The 19275-nt window shown below is 33.4% G+C and overlaps 1 protein-coding gene across 2 annotated transcripts; it reads left to right on the forward strand.

Annotated features, from left to right (window-relative positions):
• The first annotated feature begins 2210 nt into the window (after positions 1 to 2210).
• Positions 2211 to 9586, forward strand: LOC113306351 (diacylglycerol kinase 4-like). 2 transcript variants are annotated; one of them, XM_026555298.1, is made up of 12 exons: positions 2211 to 2667; positions 4050 to 4172; positions 4461 to 4598; positions 4687 to 4771; positions 5145 to 5239; positions 5601 to 5676; positions 6129 to 6211; positions 6896 to 6966; positions 7275 to 7352; positions 8370 to 8457; positions 8758 to 8898; positions 9314 to 9586. In XM_026555298.1, the coding sequence occupies exons 1-12, from the start codon at positions 2332 to 2334 to the stop codon at positions 9470 to 9472; spliced, it is 1473 nt and encodes a 490-aa protein (XP_026411083.1). In that variant the 5' UTR covers positions 2211 to 2331; the 3' UTR covers positions 9473 to 9586. The 2 variants fall into 2 exon arrangements, with proteins under 2 accessions (XP_026411083.1, XP_026411081.1); XM_026555296.1 differs by lacking the exons at positions 6896 to 6966; positions 8370 to 8457 and having other exon boundaries at positions 4691 to 4740; positions 5152 to 5239; positions 8782 to 8898.
• Positions 9587 to 19275: the final 9689 nt, after the last annotated feature.

The raw sequence follows: 19275 nt of genomic DNA on the forward strand, positions 1-19275 counted from the left end.
ATTCTCGTGACCGTGCAAAATTATGGTGTCTACATCGTCCTCGGCCCATGAATATATATACATATATATATTCATATATACAAGCTCAATCTCTGATATTTTCTTCTCCTCGTAAGACCAATATACCTGACCTATTTCGTTCAGTGTACTTTCTCACCCTCAACAGGTGACCTGTCGTCGGCTCTAATATTATTTGTAATGACCCGTTGAGGGTGAGAAAGTATTACTTGTAATGACCTGACCCTCCATTGATACTGTCCCCACTTAGCCACTGTGGTCATTCGGCAGTGTTTGGTTTTTGACGGGCATCTCTGCGGTCATCCAGCAACAACTTCCCGAGAAATCACCCATATTGTGACCACTCTCGGCCGAGCACGCTTAACTGAGAATTTTTTTCCACAAATAAATCAAGTGAACCCATCAGGTCTCGGTGTTAAGGAAGGAAAAACCATTACATATATTCTTATCGGGGAACCTTACCTGCCGAATCAGGGTATTACAAATGTGTTTGTTGATGCCGATACATCTTCAGGTTTTTCGGAGTAGCACAAGCAAGTCTCATTTCTATTGCTCCTAGTATAACCCAACAAAGTTGACTCTAGTAATCAATCAAACAACTTCGAGTTTTGAAACTAAAATATGATAACCAAACTTGACATACTAATGCTTGATGGGTTCAACCGAGCAATGTTCTAACACACTTTAATTCTCAAAGTGGTTTCCATAATTGTCTTCTACGCGCCTAAAACAATAAAGAGTAATAAAAAAGAAAAATCCGACTCGAAGGTGCTACCACATCGTTATTAGTGAGTCCAAGATGTAAAGACTTGATTTAAGTATCAACACTTCTTATGTAGCATTAATTGTTCCCGCTTGTATCTTCTAAAGCAAGAGGAGAGAACATGATTCATGGGAACAACTTACATTAACAAGATAAGATATTCATGCGCTTATTTAAATCTATCTAATCATGATGTTGGTTTTCAAACTAAGGTTACTTTTGGAGGGTTTATCGAATTCAAGGTTTCATAACTTATCGTACAAATATTTTGGGAAACGTAGTTCATCTAAGTATATCATATCACAATTTTTTTCTCATGGTTATTGTCTTTAAAAAGGAAATATTTCATATCTTATATCTAAGGACGTTTCACCTTAATACAAGCCTTGCACCTTGCAAAATTTATTTCCGGTTTCAAAACCGTGTGATAACTTGTTGTTGAAAATTGGTAGAAGGTTCTGGAACTAAATATTCTATCCTTGTTTTAGTTGTTAAGTAAAATTCATCACTACTATAAATAATGATCAAGATCGATGAATATTCAATATTAAAGTAAAATTAAAAACAAAGGCTCTATCATTCACTGCTCAGTTTGTTTTAGACATTTCAATTTTTATTACTGCATTCAACATTTTTTCCCCAAGAATATATTTTTTTATTCTGAAAATTTTCAAGCTCATTTGACATACTATTGAGTTAACCATACCTTTATTCATTCATTCCAATTTTGTTTTTATGGGAGCAAATTTCAACTCCAACTGTTAAAATAGTAGAATCGATTAAATATTTTTGATAATTTTTTGTTCTGTATCAACTGATCATAAAAAATACAAAGACACATTTGACACTCCGTGATGCTCTTTTATTCAATTTGTGGTTTGCGTATGTACGGCTAGTTGGGCAAAGTAAAGCATCTCATACATTCTGTTGTTTCATTTTGTTTATTTTCTTTGTTAGTTCCAGAAGGAAATTTTTTTTTCTCCAATATTTGTGAGATTCTGTTGGTGTGTTATTTATGAGAATCCTTAATATTAGTCGAAATATACGGAAATGTAAAAATCTTAGTCGAAAATTCGGGAAGTTTGTGTAATAAAATAACAAGTATGTATTAACCTTCTAAATATAAAGAGGGAATAAAGGATGTGATTGGGGATTCAAATTGTCGTCTTCCTTATTATGCTATTGTTTTTCTACTAATTACATAATGACATGTGTTTGTGGGGGAAAAATTATTGGTAATGACTAGAAAATTTAAAAAATAATAACCATCGTTTATATATAAAAATATAATTATGAAGTAGAAAACACGATACTAATTTTCTATTTATATGTAAAGTATAAATAATTTTACTTAAATTTCGGTAGTTTCTTAGAATATTTCGGCATTTCTCGCTATCAAAATATTTTTTGAAACTAGAATTTCATATCTTGGCCCAATCATGTACTCGCACAATACCCAGAAAAAACTACCTCTTCTGGTCATAAGGTTAACCCAATTTTATCATCTCTGAGACAAAAAAAAACAAACAAAAAAAAACTCAGAGAAGAAAATGGATTCACCATCATCAGGTACAAGTGAATCAACTCGTTGGTTAACAACATCACGTTCTTCATTTGTTGAATCATTTAGAAGTGTACGTCTTTCTGCTATAGGTAGAATTGATAAAAAAGATTTGCGAAAAAGAATATTAATACCTGAATATCTTCGATTTGCAATGAGAGACGCAATTTTATCGAAAGATATAAATGGTGTTGGTTTAATAATATCTGATGCTAATTGTGAAGCTCCTGAAGAACCTATGGTGGTTTTTGTTAATTCTAAAAGTGGTGGTCGTCATGGTCCCTTTCTTAAATCAAGGCTTCAAGATATAATGGGCGAAGAACAGGTAATTAGACACAAATACATTACATATTCTCTTAATCATATTTATGTTGGATGTTTTAATTACCTTAATTATGTATTTTATATTTTACTATAATTTAAAGTAGTAACCTCGTATAGATTTAAACATTCAAAAAATTCAATATTGCAAAGATCAACAAATGACTGTATAACAATGGTATTATCACTTCTTCTTCTTTTTCAGATTATTTAGTTAATTATTTTTTTCCGGCTAGTTTCCCTTGAAGCAAACGTTTTCAACTTTAGAAAACTATGAGAGAAAAAAATCAAAGTTTATATAAACGCTTGTTAATAATAAAACTTTAGAAAAAAAAGCTATAAATAGCTTTCTTTACTTAATTTTGCATGAGTAAATCAGATGTTTTCTGGTTTTTAATAATAAAACCACAAAATTTGGCTTAACTAAGTACAGCGAGGCATTTGGAATTGATTATTCGAGTAAATTTTTTAGTGAATGTTATTTGTTAGAGGTTCATTACAATTTAACGTTGAGATTATGAAAAACCTATTGTTGAATTTGTCTTTTAAATTTCATATCTGATTGAAGAGAGAAATAAGTTGATACTGATGAAGGTTAGAGACCTCTCGATATATATGGTTGAGAATACCGTCGAATATTATCTTTGTAATAGACACAACTAATGGAAATAACGAATGATTTACAAATTCATCGAACTTATAAAATGACAACTATGTTGTATAGTGTCAACATTTGATTTTTTAAACTAACAAAGAGAAGATTATACAAGGAGTGGTATACATACTTTTGACTATCTTGATTCATTAAAATTCACATGATTTATTGTGAGGTTTTTCTTATAAATATCCTTGGTATTATATGTAAATCATATGCTAATTTTTTTTTATGAATATTATATTAGTGCACCTAGGTTACCACTTTACGTCCCACGTTCCATATCGTTTCTCCCTACACATGAACCTAATTTCTCTCAATAGGTATATGAGCATATCTCTTCAGAAAGTTTGGTAACATTTTGTTAATTCATGTAAATGAAGCATAACTTAGAAACTAGGTTAGGAAGGTTATTAATTTCGTTGATGCAGATGGGAAAATCTAGAAGATCATTGAAAAGAGATTTAAAGTTTCTTTGTTGAATATATTGTAAGATAATAAAAGCAAATATACTTTATCTTTCTTTCCGTTTATTTGCATGAAATATTTAATGAAATGTATTGAAATATGCTATATTTAATTTCTTTCAAGTCTATATGACGATGAGTCTATGACTCTAATGTATTTTTTGATGTTTTATTTATTTTTGAATATCAATCATAACACTTAAGAAAAAAATTATTATTAAATATTTTTATAATTATATAATTTGATTATCATATATAATGCAGGTTTTTGATCTTTCAGTTGTAAAGCCTCCAGATTTTGTCCAATATGGATTGGGTTGTTTGGAGAAATTGACTTCTCTTGGAGATGAATGTGCAAAAGAAGTTCGTGAAAAGATGAGGATAGTGGTATGTCTGCTTTTATCTATCAATAAACCAATCCTATACTTGCGTGTTTACATTAACTTAAACATGAAAGTTATTCTCAAAATTACTTCAATATGATATGTAGATATAAACCTAAACACTAACTACTCGCACATTTGAATTATACTAAATATTCCATTAATTAAAACTTGCACACCTAAAATAGTACATGAGTGCATATTTATATGGTATGGTCGATCGAGGGATTTCTCAGATGTTCTATTCACCATTCATTTTTCTCTAAAGATACTTTAAGATCATTCTTGGCAGGTTGCAGGTGGTGATGGTACAGTGGGTTGGGTATTAGGAAGCCTTTCGGATCTTAACAAGCAGAAACGAAAGCCGGTTCCTCCAACAGGAATTATCCCACTTGGTACAGGAAATGACCTGTCCAGAAGCTTTGGTTGGGTAAGAGATTTAATGTGTGGTGTAAATTTGTTAAGTAGTGATTAGAAATCTACTCTTATACTAAAACAAGATGAAAAATTGTCATCAGGGAGGTTCATTTCCTTTCGCGTGGAAGTCGGCCATTAAGAGATTTCTCCACAAGGTTGTTACAGGTCCAATTTGTCGTCTTGATAGGCAAGCATTTTCAGATTGTTATCACACTGATGACAATTAAAAAAATTATTTTTTTTAACAAAAGATAATCTTATAATACGCATTAGATTAATATTTTTTTAACAAAAGATATTATAAGTGTCAAAACTTAATAGTTACATTGTGGATAATGTTCTCCTCAACAACAATTAATGTGTGCTTAAACATAAAGAAAAACCAAAATTCGTACTTTCTACCCGTCTCATCGTGTGTTATTTATGACCAATCTAAGTTCAATAGTTTCATTTTTTTATGCATGTATATAACTTATATTTCTCAGTTATTTTATTTTTTATACTTTCCTTCACCATTCCTTACAAGTTTTCTTGGTTAATAAATTATTTTCTTCATATTGATACAGCTGGCATATTGTAGTCTCTACACCTTCTGGAGAAACTGTGGACCTTCCATACTCGTTAAAACCTACAGAGGAATGCTTTATTGACAAGGTTTGAATGACAATTGTTTTGTTCAATTATATATTTTAATTTTATTTATGAACATGCTTTACCATTTCATTCTAGTACAAGGTGTGCATATCTTCATCAAGTCAGTTATGGGATTTCTATACAAAATGTTAACTCAAAACATGTCCAGGCCGTACTGGTCGAAAGTTTTACTTTAAATAATACATTATTATACCGAAATGTCAAACAAAGGTGTAGGTAAAATTTCTCACAAAGTTGGTCGATATTGATTGTCTAACCCTTCACAAGTTGGTTAAATTGGACAGTACCAATTTCTTTACCGATGTGCTAATTTTTTTCTAGAACATGTATCTTAAATATTTATACAGTTATATAATTACAGGATTTGGATGTCGAGGGGGAGATATCTGAAACATCTACATGTTTTGAAGGCGTGTTTTACAACTATTATAGCATAGGTATTATTTCATTTTATAGTTGATCAATTTTTCAAACTAATTAAATAAAAAATAAGTTACATCTTATGCGATGGAACTTAAACTATAAGACATGTTTTATTTGTTCAAAATTAGATAAAGAGCGATTTTACGTTAGTTTGCTTTTGTTGCTAGTCATAAACCCGATGGTTGGTTAAAGTCGTAACGTGTAAAACTTCATTGTGTCAAATTTATGATGGGGATCTAAACTTTTTAGAACATGGTGTAAGTTAACGTTAGATAGAAAAGATTATCAAATGTGGGAAATGTTCTAATTTTATTTTTTCGTTAGATAACACGAAGCACCGGTGTCATTCATGAATTGCCAGTTTATTGTGATTGTCATAAAAAACTTCTAATATATTAAAAATGTTCACTCTACATATTAAATAAATTTTTTGATGTTTCTTATTTTCAAAGTTGTTGCCATATAGGAATGGATGCTCAAGTTGCTTATGGATTCCACCAGTTACGTGATGAAAAACCATACTTGGCACAAGGTCCAATATCAAATAAGGTTTGACAAGATTTATTGTCCTTTAACACTGTATTATGTACATATTCAGTATAAAAATCACGAGGAATTGGATAACGGGAACATTAAGATTTCAGTATATGTCATCAATTGAATTATCTTTAACTTTAAGCATGAGTACCAATTAATTACTTTCAAACATTTTTTTTTTCGTTTTTAGTTTGTACTAAATTTTGAAGAAATGGATTTCGTTTTCAAAGAATTTATTCCCTCTCTACTTTAAAACGTATCCCAAGAAGATTTTGAATATTAACATCATGGATCAACGTTTTTAATTCAAACTATGAAACACTATGTATCTTTGTATGATTTTGATTTCTTATAATTTTATAGTTTAGGATAAATCTGTTATATTGTTTTTATTCATAATAATAATAACTCAAGTAATGTTGATTGGTATTATTTGTAAGAATGTCTTTTCATATTTGTCTAGCAGTGGGGTATAAATGTGGTACAAATATTTTTCTCCCTTAGGTGGTTACAAACATATTTTGCATATTGCCATGGTTATCATTTAAATTATTAGAACATTTAGTATCATATAAGTAATTATACGCTGCTCAAGAATTAATTCTTATTATCCAGCTTAGTTATTATCTTAAAGCTACTAGTTTTGTGTTTTTATTCAAGGATTTCAAAATAATTTCACATTCTCTCTTATCATAGTTGATTTATTCTGGATATGGTTGCGGTCAAGGGTGGTTCTGCACACCATGCATGAGTGATCCTAGCTTAAGGTTGATAGTATTTTTTTAGCGAATATTTTGTTCCTTTTGTAACATATTGGTGGTTCTTTTTTTTTTATGATGAATTTATGTCATCCGTATCCAAAAATTAAATCCCTTATCTAATTTTTCACCAAGCTATACTGCAACATGATGTTGTATTATAAATGGTTAAAGCTAATAGTACTTCGAAATATGTTTATAGAATTGTAAAAGGTTTCGTATAGATTTCTGTAGATGCGTTAAATATGTTAGAATATAATTGTTTAAGATAGTTTTACGTCTAAAGATGATCATTTTCCAAGACTTTATGCGTGTAGGGGCCTCAAGAACATTTTACAAGTTCACATTATGAAAGCAAATTGTTCAAAATGGGAAAAGGTTCCGGTTCCTTCCGGGTATGCTTTTTCTCTGTTATTATTTTGTAACTCGTATAATATAATGTATAAATGGATGTTTTCTGGTTTCTCCATTCGATCATGAAGTATCTTTGAGTCTAAGGCTTAATTAATCATGTTTTCTGTTTTATAAAAGCACTTTTATGTTGTGCGTTGTTGTGTTCTACGCTCTAAAAAAACAGTCGAACATTTAGTAAACTATAAACTAAAAGTGAAAGATAATTAAAAAGAAACTAAATTGTGTGTAGTAAAATATTAGGTTCAACTATTGTTATTGCAACAAATGACGAAAACATATATATCTCTCATAATAGTTTTATCTGACTTTTCGGGTTTAGAATAATTAAAATTTTAAATTTTAAATATACATTTATCTCTTGATATATACAAATATATATAGTAATAATAATTATTATTTTTACAATTATGATAATTATATTTTATTATAGCTATAATTTTGAAAAAATAAATCATACTTAAATTAGTTAGTTATTTAATATTTGTTATCTGAAATGGAATATAAGATAAATTTTGAAAAAAAAAATAGAGATAGTTATATAAGGGTAATTTTCATTCATCATTAATACTAAAGGGATAAAAATAAATAAAAACATATATGAAAATTATGGTAGGCCCATAACTTTTGTTTTTATGCAGTTTTCAAAAGCTAAGGACTTCTAAAAGTATTAAAGATCACTTTGCTAAAACTTACCAAACACAGACAAAATATTGTTATATATATTTCTTCAAGCCGGTATCATTATAGTACAGTGGTAAAGTCATTGGGTGATGATATCAGTGACATGAGTTCGAAACTCGCTAGCGCCAAACTCTTTACCGGTCAAAATAAATAAATATTCAAAGTGCTTTTATTTAAAAAAAAAACAAAACAAAAAAAAAACAAAACCCACCCTTATACTTCTCAATTCTTAGAAAAATGCACATTTTATTAAAATATTGTTATTATTTTTGCCATTTTCCTGAACCTGATAGATGTTCTTTCTTTCTCTTTTTTAGAGTTAGGACGATAGTTGCTTTAAATCTTCACCATTATGGAAGTGGAAGGAACCCGTGGGGTAATCTCAAACCAGAATATTTAGAAAAGGTATGATTTATCCATATTATATCTATCATTGTAAAAAAATATGATCTAGAATAGTACTCATATCCATTATATAATTCTGATAAACACGCATAGTCACCTATATATAAATTATATAGAACTCCGATAAACTAGATAAATTTACTTGATCACCTTAAAAATGTTAGGTTAGATACTAGACTGGATTTTCTTGAAAATAATTGAGATTCAAAAGACGCCAGGTAATCCTTGGTTTGGATAAAAACATAATGATGCCATGAATTGATGCATCTAATTATTAAATATCTTTTAAATATGATGTAGATGATGCTCATATTCATTTTTTACAGAGGCTTTGTCGAGGCGCATGCAGATGATGGGTTACTTGAAATCTTTGGATTAAAGCAAGGCTGGCACGCTTCTTTAGTTATGGTCGAGCTTATCTCAGCAAAACATATTGCTCAGGTACAACAACTTTTCTAAAGTTTTTCCGTTTAGCTTATGAATACCTTTTTTTTTTGTTTAAATCACCTAGATAAAGGGTAAAAATGACTTTCGTGTAAACTTTATTAGAAATAATTATGAAATTTATGGAATCTGGCAGTGTAGCTTTAAACATGCTAAGTACTTTGTCATCTGTGTTTTGAGAATAGAAAAGGATAAAGAAATAGAAATAAAGAACAACCAACACAATTTATGGGTTAGATAACTTTCAATCAATCTTTAGAGAGTGCATAGATGTCAAAAATAATTCAATATGGGATGGGGATCGGGGTGGGCGAGGAAAGTAAAAAAATTATCCTTTAGACTTTAATCTTATTAATCTTGGAGATTATTCATAAATTGGGGTTGGATGGAAATTCACGTCATCGTTTTTCAGGCAGCAACAATTAGGTTGGAAATAAGAGGCGGGGAGTGGAGAGAAGCTTATATGCAGATGGATGGAGAACCATGGAAACAATCAATGAACAATGAGTATCCTACATTTGTGGAGATTAAAATGGTTCCGTCCCAATCTCTTATGATTAGCGGAGATTGATCGTAATTGCTAGAAATTATTTGACATATAATTGATTCAACTCTGTAATGATTATTTATTCTTCCTCTTTAATTGAATTTTTTTTTTGTGAGTAACCATTTATATAAATTTTAACCAAAGGGTTGTATAAATACCTATTCACTTTTTCAAACTATTGGTAATTCGAAAATTGTACTTGTTACATTGATTAATTGTTACCAAGTTTTGTTTGTATATCATATCCTTTGATGAACAATAAGTATATATATTTTGTTCACATTCTCTTTCTAATTTTATGTTATAACTTATTCATTTATAAAATTAATTTGCAAATGAAAAATTAATCTGTTACCAAGTTTTCACCTTCATAGGCGGTGGTATTTGTACCTTCATACCCGGCCATGCTATTTCCAGTGCAGTTTCTCGTAAATGCAACAAATATTTGGATAAGTGCACAACTCATTTTTATGGTTTCGACGTTTTAGCCTTATCGACGGGGGAACTTAGAGATGATATAACGGTCTTTTTAATAGATTTATGAATTGTTTAACTAGTCATGATGCTAGCAGTAAAATGGAAAATGTTCTTTTTCATATAGTAGGGGTTACTATTCAAAAGGGTGTCAAAGCGCAATTTAATTCTAGGATACCATCCAACCTCTTGTAAACGCTTTTTCCCATTTACATCATATCTTTATTAATGATAATAATATAATTATTGTTATTTTTCTACTTACTTGTCAGTCCTGCTGATGGGCTTGGAAAGAAGATTGGCCATGTCAGGTTTGTGCAGTTCTTAGTTATAGACTTAGCATTCCCCTCTTTGCAGAAAAAAGTAATTGTTTGTGTTGTAACAGAGACATGGATGTATACGGTTGTTGATGGTGGATTTTCGACAAAGGCTAAAATCGTAAAACTATAATTTTGCATATTTCTGACACGGCTTCAGACAGGTATGTTAAATTCATATTTTAGGATTCAGACCTGAAAGTTCATATCATAATATCTGGCTGAGCGTACATCCTTTCAGAGCAGGCATGGATATATGACTCGTAAAGCTTCTCAAATGAGCTTTCGACACATCACATATTTCATCAACACTTATATATATAAAATCAAAAGTTATTGGACGGATCCTAGACATATTGCATGCTAGTATAGAGCATTAACGTCTTCAGTATGTCGCATAATCCCTGACTATATAGAATGCACATGTATAGAATCTCAATGATTGGACGGCTCCTAGACATATCGCATGCTAGTATAGAGTGTTAACGTCTTCAGGTTGTCGCAATGTTCTTCCTTGACTATACATAACTAATATTCAGAGCGATTATGATGTCTCTACCATCTCATACCTCGATTCTCGAATAAACGCTCCTGCATATTGCATGCTAGTATAGAGCAATTCATAGATTAACTTTAGCGCAACATTCATCAATTGAATTCCTAGAAAATAATCTATTTTTATCTCATTACTCCGTTTCATGGATTATTCTCAGCTGAATACCATGAATTAGTTATAAATATTAAATCTATCTCACTACTCCGTTTCATGGCTCATTCACAACTGAATTCCATGAATTAGTAATAGATATTTACTTTTCGGGCGTTTAGGCCAGCACCGAGTAAGTCCCGGTAAAATGGTGCGAGTGCACTTAACAATAATGCACGAACGAGCACCCAAATATGCATAAGTGAGCACCCAGATGCATAAACGAGCATTCAAAATATGGATCAACGAGGAAACATATACAACATTGGAAAGGTAAATTATAATAAAAAACAATAAAGGAGAGGCGCGCACCGGACCGGGCTTACCGGCCGGCCGGTCATGCCACCATGGCAGGTCTCACGCCTCCTTTTTTTATCATATTTTATTATTTTCCTCATCTCATGAAAACTCGTTTGTTTGAGAAAACTTCCTCGTTTGAGAAAAACTCCTAGTTTCTCCATATTTCCTCACATGATGATGTAGATGGTGGATTTTCAACAAAGGTCAAAACCATAAAATCATGATACTGCATATTTCTGACACGGGTTTCAGGCATGTGATGATTCATATTTTATGAGCCATGATGAATATGTTTCTCGAAAAGCCTCCACTAGCTGAGTGTTCGATTCATGGCATTTCATCATGCCCTCTATGTAGAATACATAATTGGGCGGTTATCCTCAGATTGAGAACTTAACGCCTTCAGGACATCGGTGACACTCACTTGACTACATAGAGAGACCCCCCTCCATATAGAAGAACGATTGTGCGGTTCTCCTCAGATTGAGGACTTAACGCCTTCAGGACGTCGGTGACACTCATTGTTCCCTGACTATGTGGAGAGACCGTGTATAGACTCAGGCGGTTCTCCTCAGATTGAGAGCATTAATGCCTTCAGGTCATAGGCAACACTTGTGACTCCCTGACTATGCACCCTTCAGGATGGATGTGACGCTTTAACTGGATAATATCCTTTATGCAATAGATTGATTCTGCCGTGACATTCACCACTGAATTCCCAGAAGATGATCTATTTTATCTCGTTGCTCCGATTCCATGGTCGAATCCACGGCTTGATCCCATGTAATGGCAACAAATAATTATTTTATCTTATTACTCCGATTTCATGATCGAATCCACGGCTGATCTCATGGAATGGTAATAGATAATCTCATTACTCTGATTTCATGATCGAATCCACGGCTGATATCATGGGATGGTAATAACTACTTTCATTACTCTGATTCTATGGTCGAATCCACGATCCCATGGAAGGGTAATACTCGTTTATTATTCCGAATTCAGGGTCGAATCAACGGCTTATCCTATGGATTGATAATAGAAAACTACTCACTTTTATTACTCAGTTTCATGAATCATTCTCCACTGAATTTCATAAATTGGTAATAAATACTCAACAACCGGGCATCGGGACCATCACTGAGTAAGCCCCGTAAAATGGTGCAAGTATACTCGACAATGATGCACGACCGAGCACCCGAATGCACGAACGAGCATTCGAAAATATGGACAAACGAGGAATCCTACACAAAACAGGAGAAAAAAATAATAATAAAATAATAAGAGGCGCTCATGGGCCGGACCCACCGGCTAGCCGGCCGTGCCCTAGCCGTAGCCGGTCCCATGCCTCTCCCATTATTTTTTCTTATTTTGTTATTTTCATGAACTCATGAAAACTCCTTTATTCTAGCAAATTTCCTTGTTTGAGCAAAACTCACGGTTTCTCCATATTTTCATGGTTTCATGAGAAATAATAATATAAAATAGCGAAAGGTATTGTGGGACCGGGAAAGCTAGCCGTCCGGCTATGCCCAAGCCGTGGTCGTTCCCACGCCTTGCAATCCCTAGTCTTCTGTAATTATTATTTCCCTAATCTCATGAAACTCCTTCGTTTCAACAAAACTCATGGTTTCTCCATAGTTTCACGGTTTCATGAAAAATAATATTATAAAATAGGAAAAGGTGTCGTGGAACCAGGAAACTTGGCCGGTCGGCCATGCCCTAGCCTTGTCCGGTCCCACAACTTGCAATCCCTATTCTTAAATATTATTTCCCTCATCTCATGAAACTCCTCAATTTGAGCAAAAATCATGGTTTCTTCATATTTTCTCAAATATTGCTCAAATCATGAAAAAGCCAAAAGCCAACATGGTCACATGACCAGCTAGCCTCTCATGGCTATTTTAAATGTTAAAATACTCTTATTTTAATACTTACAAAATATTGATCAATTGAGCATACATGCTCATTCCAGCAAAAATCAAGAATTTTAGTCAAGATCAAACTCTTCTGAAAATCCAACATGTTGCTCAAATGCACACTATAAAATACGGAAACTCTCAGAATTGAGACATGGTCATTGTGGTGACACGGGCATGCTCCCTTGACCGACCAAGGGCGGCTCTAAGGCTTGCAACAAGCCGGTCCCACACACTTTCACAATTTTGACCTAATTTTCTCAATTGCTCATACTGGACCCAAACTCTTTTCAACAAACCTGGAGTTTGCTCAAACGACCACTAGTTGGTCCAACGACCACCAAGGGCCGGTCTCATGCCCTCTTGGATGGTCCCTCACTCTTCCATAATTAGGTTTTTTCACCTAATGCTCAATCGAGCACTATTTCAATAAATGATGAAACCGGCATTTAATCATCATTCTTTCACCAACCGGCCAACCAAGGACCCTGGTGCACGCTCACTCGAGCGCAAGGGTGCCACATGGACTTCCATCATCCCATGTGGTCGTCCCTCCATCACTCACGACCAATTTTCAGCAATTCGTCAAGTGATGAACAATTGATCAAAAATTAGGGTTTTCGAATAGACGATCCACGAATCACCATTCTGAGCAAAATTGAAACACTAATAAATTTATATTGATTCAACAATCAACATCTGGATTAATTATAAAATATTCAGTAATCTACCAATATTTTAATTAATATTTTATTGGGTCACGTTACCAACAAATAATTCGTCGAATTGAGCAATACTTGCTCTGTTTCCCGAATATTGATTCATCTATCAATATTTAGTAATTTATCAGTAACTCGTCGAATTGAGAAATACTTGCTCAGTTGCTCAAATATTGATCCAGCTATCTATATTTAGTAATTTATCAGTAACTCGTCGAATTGAGCAATACTTGCTCAGTTGCTCAAATATTGATCCAGCTATCAATATTTAGTAATTTATCAGTAATTCGTCGAATTGAGCAATACTTGCTCAGTTGCTCAAATATTGATCCGACTATCAATATTATCAGTAATCCATCATCAAATTCACAATTTTTGCCAACACGTGTAACATCAGCATCATTCAAAGAACTACGCATGTTCTATCCATGAATCACTGAGTACTCGTCACTCGTGCCCAATTTAAAAAAATCTAGACTCGCTGTCTAATCAGTCAACAACTGACTAATTAATAGACGTCTGTCATGCAGATTACACGATTCGTAAGACATCAATCACGTCACATTGGAGGATATCACTTAGGGTTTTGGTCTGGCGGCCTACGGTACGTGGATACATCAACGACAAGAAGTGTGAGTAATTCGTGCAAACGGTTGATGGAGTTAGCAAAGTAGTGGGTGAATGATCAACCATGTCTCCGCACGACCTGGAACTGGTTTCACCATGATCTCCAACTTTCCCACTCTTTCACTCAGGAAACCGTCACACTTACAGGGATCAATGTTGAAAAAGCGGGGGTCTAACAACACCACCCAATATTTCGCTTAGCAATATGTATGGACTAACTCCGAAACACTTTCTATAGAATCAACTATAAAGTCAGACTCAATCCAGGTAAAAGTATCTCAAGAAGTTAATATCTCAATCTCTCGATTTAATTTTACTCAAGCAAACAGCGAGTATCGATTAAAGACAGATAACTTGTATGGTACCAAAGACCAATATCCAAGTATCAATCAATATCAATCAACAACCGTTAGGTCGGATTCTCCAATTGATTGATCTTAACGCACAACCTGTATTATTTCAATTATATAACAAATATAATGCGAAAAAGAAATAACACAGACACCAGAAGTTTTGTTAACGAGGAAACCGCAAATGCAAAAAAACCCCGGGACCTAGTCCGGATTGAATACACACTGTATTAAGCCGCTACAGACACTAGCCTACTCCAAGCTAACTTCGGACTGGACTGTAGTTGAACCCCAATCAGTCTCCCACTGATCCAAGGTACAATTGCACCCCTACGCCTATGATCCCAGCATGAAACTACGCACTTGATTCCCTTAGATGATCTCACCCACAACTAAGAGTTGCTACGATCGAAAATCGCAGGCTTTAACAATCAACAAATTTGTCTCACACAGACAAGTCTATCAAAGGATCAATCTGTCTCCCACAGAAAAACCTTAAATTTTTGTTTCGTCTTTTGATATAAAATCAAGGTGAACATAAACCAATTGATAATCCGGTCTTATATTCCCGAAGAACAGCCTAGATTAATCAATCACCTCACAACAATCTTAATCGTATGGTAGCGAAACAAGACATCGTGGAATCACAAACGATGATACGAAGATGTTTGTGATTACTTTTATATCTTGCCTATCGGAGATATCAAATCTCAATCCAATCAATCTGATTGTACTCGTACGATAGAAGATGCAAGATCAGAAAACGTAACTACGATAAAAGTAGTATCGGTCTGGCTTCACAGTACCAATGAAGTCGTTAAGTCGTTAACCTGGTTTGAGAAGAAGAAAACCAAAGGTTAAAGGACAACCGACTCTAGCACGCAAACTAGTATCACACGTAAGGTGTAGGGATTAATTTTGTACAAGGATAGATGTCTCCTTTATATAGTCTTTCAAATCAGGGTTTCGCCTTGCTCACAAATAAAACACTATCCACCATTAGATGAAAACCTGATTTAGATTCAAGCTAATATATCTCAACCGTTAGATCGAAATCTTAGCTTGTTATACACAAATGAAATGCACGCACCTAGGTTTGTTAACCGCACCCAAACGTGTACATTGTTGGTTCAATAATAGTCAACCAAAAGTTTAGCCATTTGAGCATTTCGCCAGTTTGCGGACTGGGTTCGCAGACTTGACTCACGCAACAGTTTGTTAACTCAGCAGAAATTCTCGGGATTTAGAACTTCGGCAGTTCGCGGACTTGGCTACTAGCCATTCTCCAGTATAGGACTTATGCATATATGTGTTTCCACAACATACTTATCTCCATTATGGTTATGTAATCTAAACTCTCTTTCCAATCATTGAAACATTCTTAGAGGATGTTATATAGTTGTCACACTATTTATCGTCAAAGAAATTTTCAAAGTGATTGAATCATATCATGACTTGCGTCACTGGGTAAAGAAAAACATGGTCGAAGCGAAACGCTTACCAACACATATTTCGAGATATAGATAGGCGAGGTATACTCGGCTCGAAATATCAAATGTGTATAATCTAAGTCTATATATATAGCATACGACTTTTGTCTCAAGAAGTAGGAGATATAATAGATAGACTTTTGAGTGACAAATAAGTTCAAGTCTTCACATACCTTTTTGTCGAGAAGTTCCACTGGTTCCTTGATTAGTTCTTCCACTTGTATGATGAATCGCCATGAATTCCTTGAGCTCTACTATCCTAGTCCGAGACTTAGCTATAATAGACTAGAAATCAAGACTTATAGTTTTGATCACTAACATTGACAAACATGCTTGATATAGCAACGCATGGGAGTTCGACCGAGCAGTGCTCTAACAATCTCCCCCTTTGTCAATTTTAGTGACAAAACTATCAATACATATGGAATACAAAAAAGATAATGAAACTTTAGTCTCTTATTCCATAAGTCTGTTATTCAACATTCCTTGAAATCTTTGTCCTTCCAAGTACTCCAATGATCCCAAAGGTTGTAAATTTAGTATCACCGTTGTTGAAGATCCGTAACTATAACAATGAGAAAGCATTGGTCTCGATCATTGTTAACAGTGTCATAGTATTATTATACAGTGTCAAAGTCCAATTGTATCACAACTTCAACAATAATACTATGGTGATATGTATCACTCCCCCTCAGTCTATACTCCATCTCAATCATGGAAACCACTCCCCCTTACACAATGATCCGAAAACCATACGTATTTGTAGTGTGAACTACATATTAATTCACCCCCTTTTTATCAATAAAATTGGCAAAGGTACAAGAACGAGATCATAATGAAATTTCCACAAGAGACATTTCATGACTAAAAGAAAGGACGCACATCATCTTAATTTAGATGCAATCATATAGCCGAAGCTAATGAAGATACAAGATAACCCCTCTAAAATTACACAGTCGCACACCCCTCAAGATATGACCATTAAGCACAAGTTCAAAAGAACTCTCCCCCATTTGATGTCATTCCCAAGGGAACAACAAGAGCGACCTTAATTTCGAGAGAAAAGAAGGATTTTTACTAGACACCAAAAACCATGATATTGATTTTCTATATCCAAAAAAAAAACTCAATCAAATTAATCACAAGGTGATCAACTTAATTGATTATGCTTAACATAAGAAAACTTACGGAGCATATGACTAACATAACCATTAGAAAACGATTAGGATAGCCATTCATATACTCAACAGAAGAAAACTTATGGAATATATGAATACTCAACTAGACTAATTACAAGAGAACCCATAATTTATCTAATTGGAATACAAACAACCAAACTAATCACGAAAGTAATCAATTTAATTGTCAATTGTTTTGCTCGACATAAGAGAACTTACGGAGCAATAACTAAATAACCAAACAAGATGATTAATTTAGTTCACAAATGTTCAACATAACATACGTTACGAAACAACCAACCAAGCTAATCAAAAGATTAATCAGCTTAGTCGTATCGTGCTCAACATAAGACACACTACGGAGCCTCACAGTATTACATAAAATATGGATCAATTAAGATCAATACTGCGGAATACACAAGGATTCATTCTATCTTCCATCACTATTTGCATAACGATATTTAATAGACATCATCCTTGAACACAAAAGATTTTAACCTATCTTCCATCAAAGAATTGAAAATATAGGCTTAACTTTTGTATTTGTCAAAATATTATTCATCCTTAAATCATTACATGAATACCGATCATGAATGACTTTACTTTTGACAAGATATGGGACCTTCAAGTTCATGGACGCAAACATACATATCCCATAAAATATATAAAATCATAAAGATTAATACTGCAAAAATCATCTTCCAAACAAATTTAGAGTTTAAACCAATAGATCTAAAAACATGAAAATGAAAACGTCGGACATATCTATGTGTAATAACCATAATGGCTATTCCAAACTCTAGTAATCCTTCTCAAAAAACAAGAATAATTTCTCATAAGAAGTTTCCTAGGCATCAAGACAAACTCGTAATGCACATATAAGATGATTTGTCCTTAGAATGTAGAATCAATCTTTTTCGCCCGGATTTACACCAAGAATAGCTACCAAATGCGTATAAAAATATTTTCTAAACAAAGAATAACATACAAAGTCATTAACGACCATGCACCATAGTTCACAAAGGATGAATGTGAACATTCAAGAATTCCATAGAAATGCGTACTACTTCCCATTCTTGGACTTCCTTCTTTGTGATTCACCAAAATTCTTGTAAAAGCTATGAATTAGCTTAGAAGAGTAGTAATCCAAGAATCCAAGTTCCCAAGTCCAAGAGAAGTGGAACAAGTGCAACGAAACTGAGCAAAACACTCAAAAATAAGAGACAGGACAAATACCAATCTTTACTCATCCAAATTCAATGTTTATCATCTTCATTTTGAAGATAATTCAAAGAGGAAGATAATGCAAAAATAATGAGGTCATTCCGAGTTCGGGCGAAGAAGTTACGATCAAAACAAGTTTACCGAATATCGACGTCAAGTACGCATACGGGTTTGCAGACGAATTCTCAAGTCCGCGAACTTAAACCCATGGATTTTGATTTTAAAAGATGTTATACATACCTGGTAGGTGTACCATTAAGTCTAAACATCCCTAACTACTATTTTCAAACCTAAACGTTTAAGAACATTAAACACAGATCAAATTAGGTAGAAAAGAACGATAAGAAAGGTACATGAATCATTATAAGTTCTCTAAACAAATAAAAACACAAATCTTGCTCAAGTTTATAGACATACCTTTTTATATGAATCCAATTGAATTCTACAGCCTTACCGAACATAATCTGTGCGCCCCAATTTTCGTGCTCCCATCACCGTATACATAGCAGGGCATTCCTTGGTG

The sequence above is a fragment of the Papaver somniferum genome, chromosome 8 (assembly GCF_003573695.1).
Source record: "Papaver somniferum cultivar HN1 chromosome 8, ASM357369v1, whole genome shotgun sequence".
Lineage (NCBI taxonomy): Eukaryota > Viridiplantae > Streptophyta > Magnoliopsida > Ranunculales > Papaveraceae > Papaver > Papaver somniferum.

Excerpts from the sequence above, each read along its gene's own strand:
- LOC113306351 (XM_026555298.1), top strand. The coding sequence starts at position 2,332 with ATGGATTCACCATCATCAGGTACAAGTGAATCAACTCGTTGGTTAACA. Across the intron at positions 7,353-8,369 it reads AAGGTTCCGGTTCCTTCCGG|AGTTAGGACGATAGTTGCTT; the intron begins GTATGCTTTTTC and ends TCTCTTTTTTAG. Across the intron at positions 8,899-9,313 it reads CAGCAAAACATATTGCTCAG|GCAGCAACAATTAGGTTGGA; the intron begins GTACAACAACTT and ends ATCGTTTTTCAG.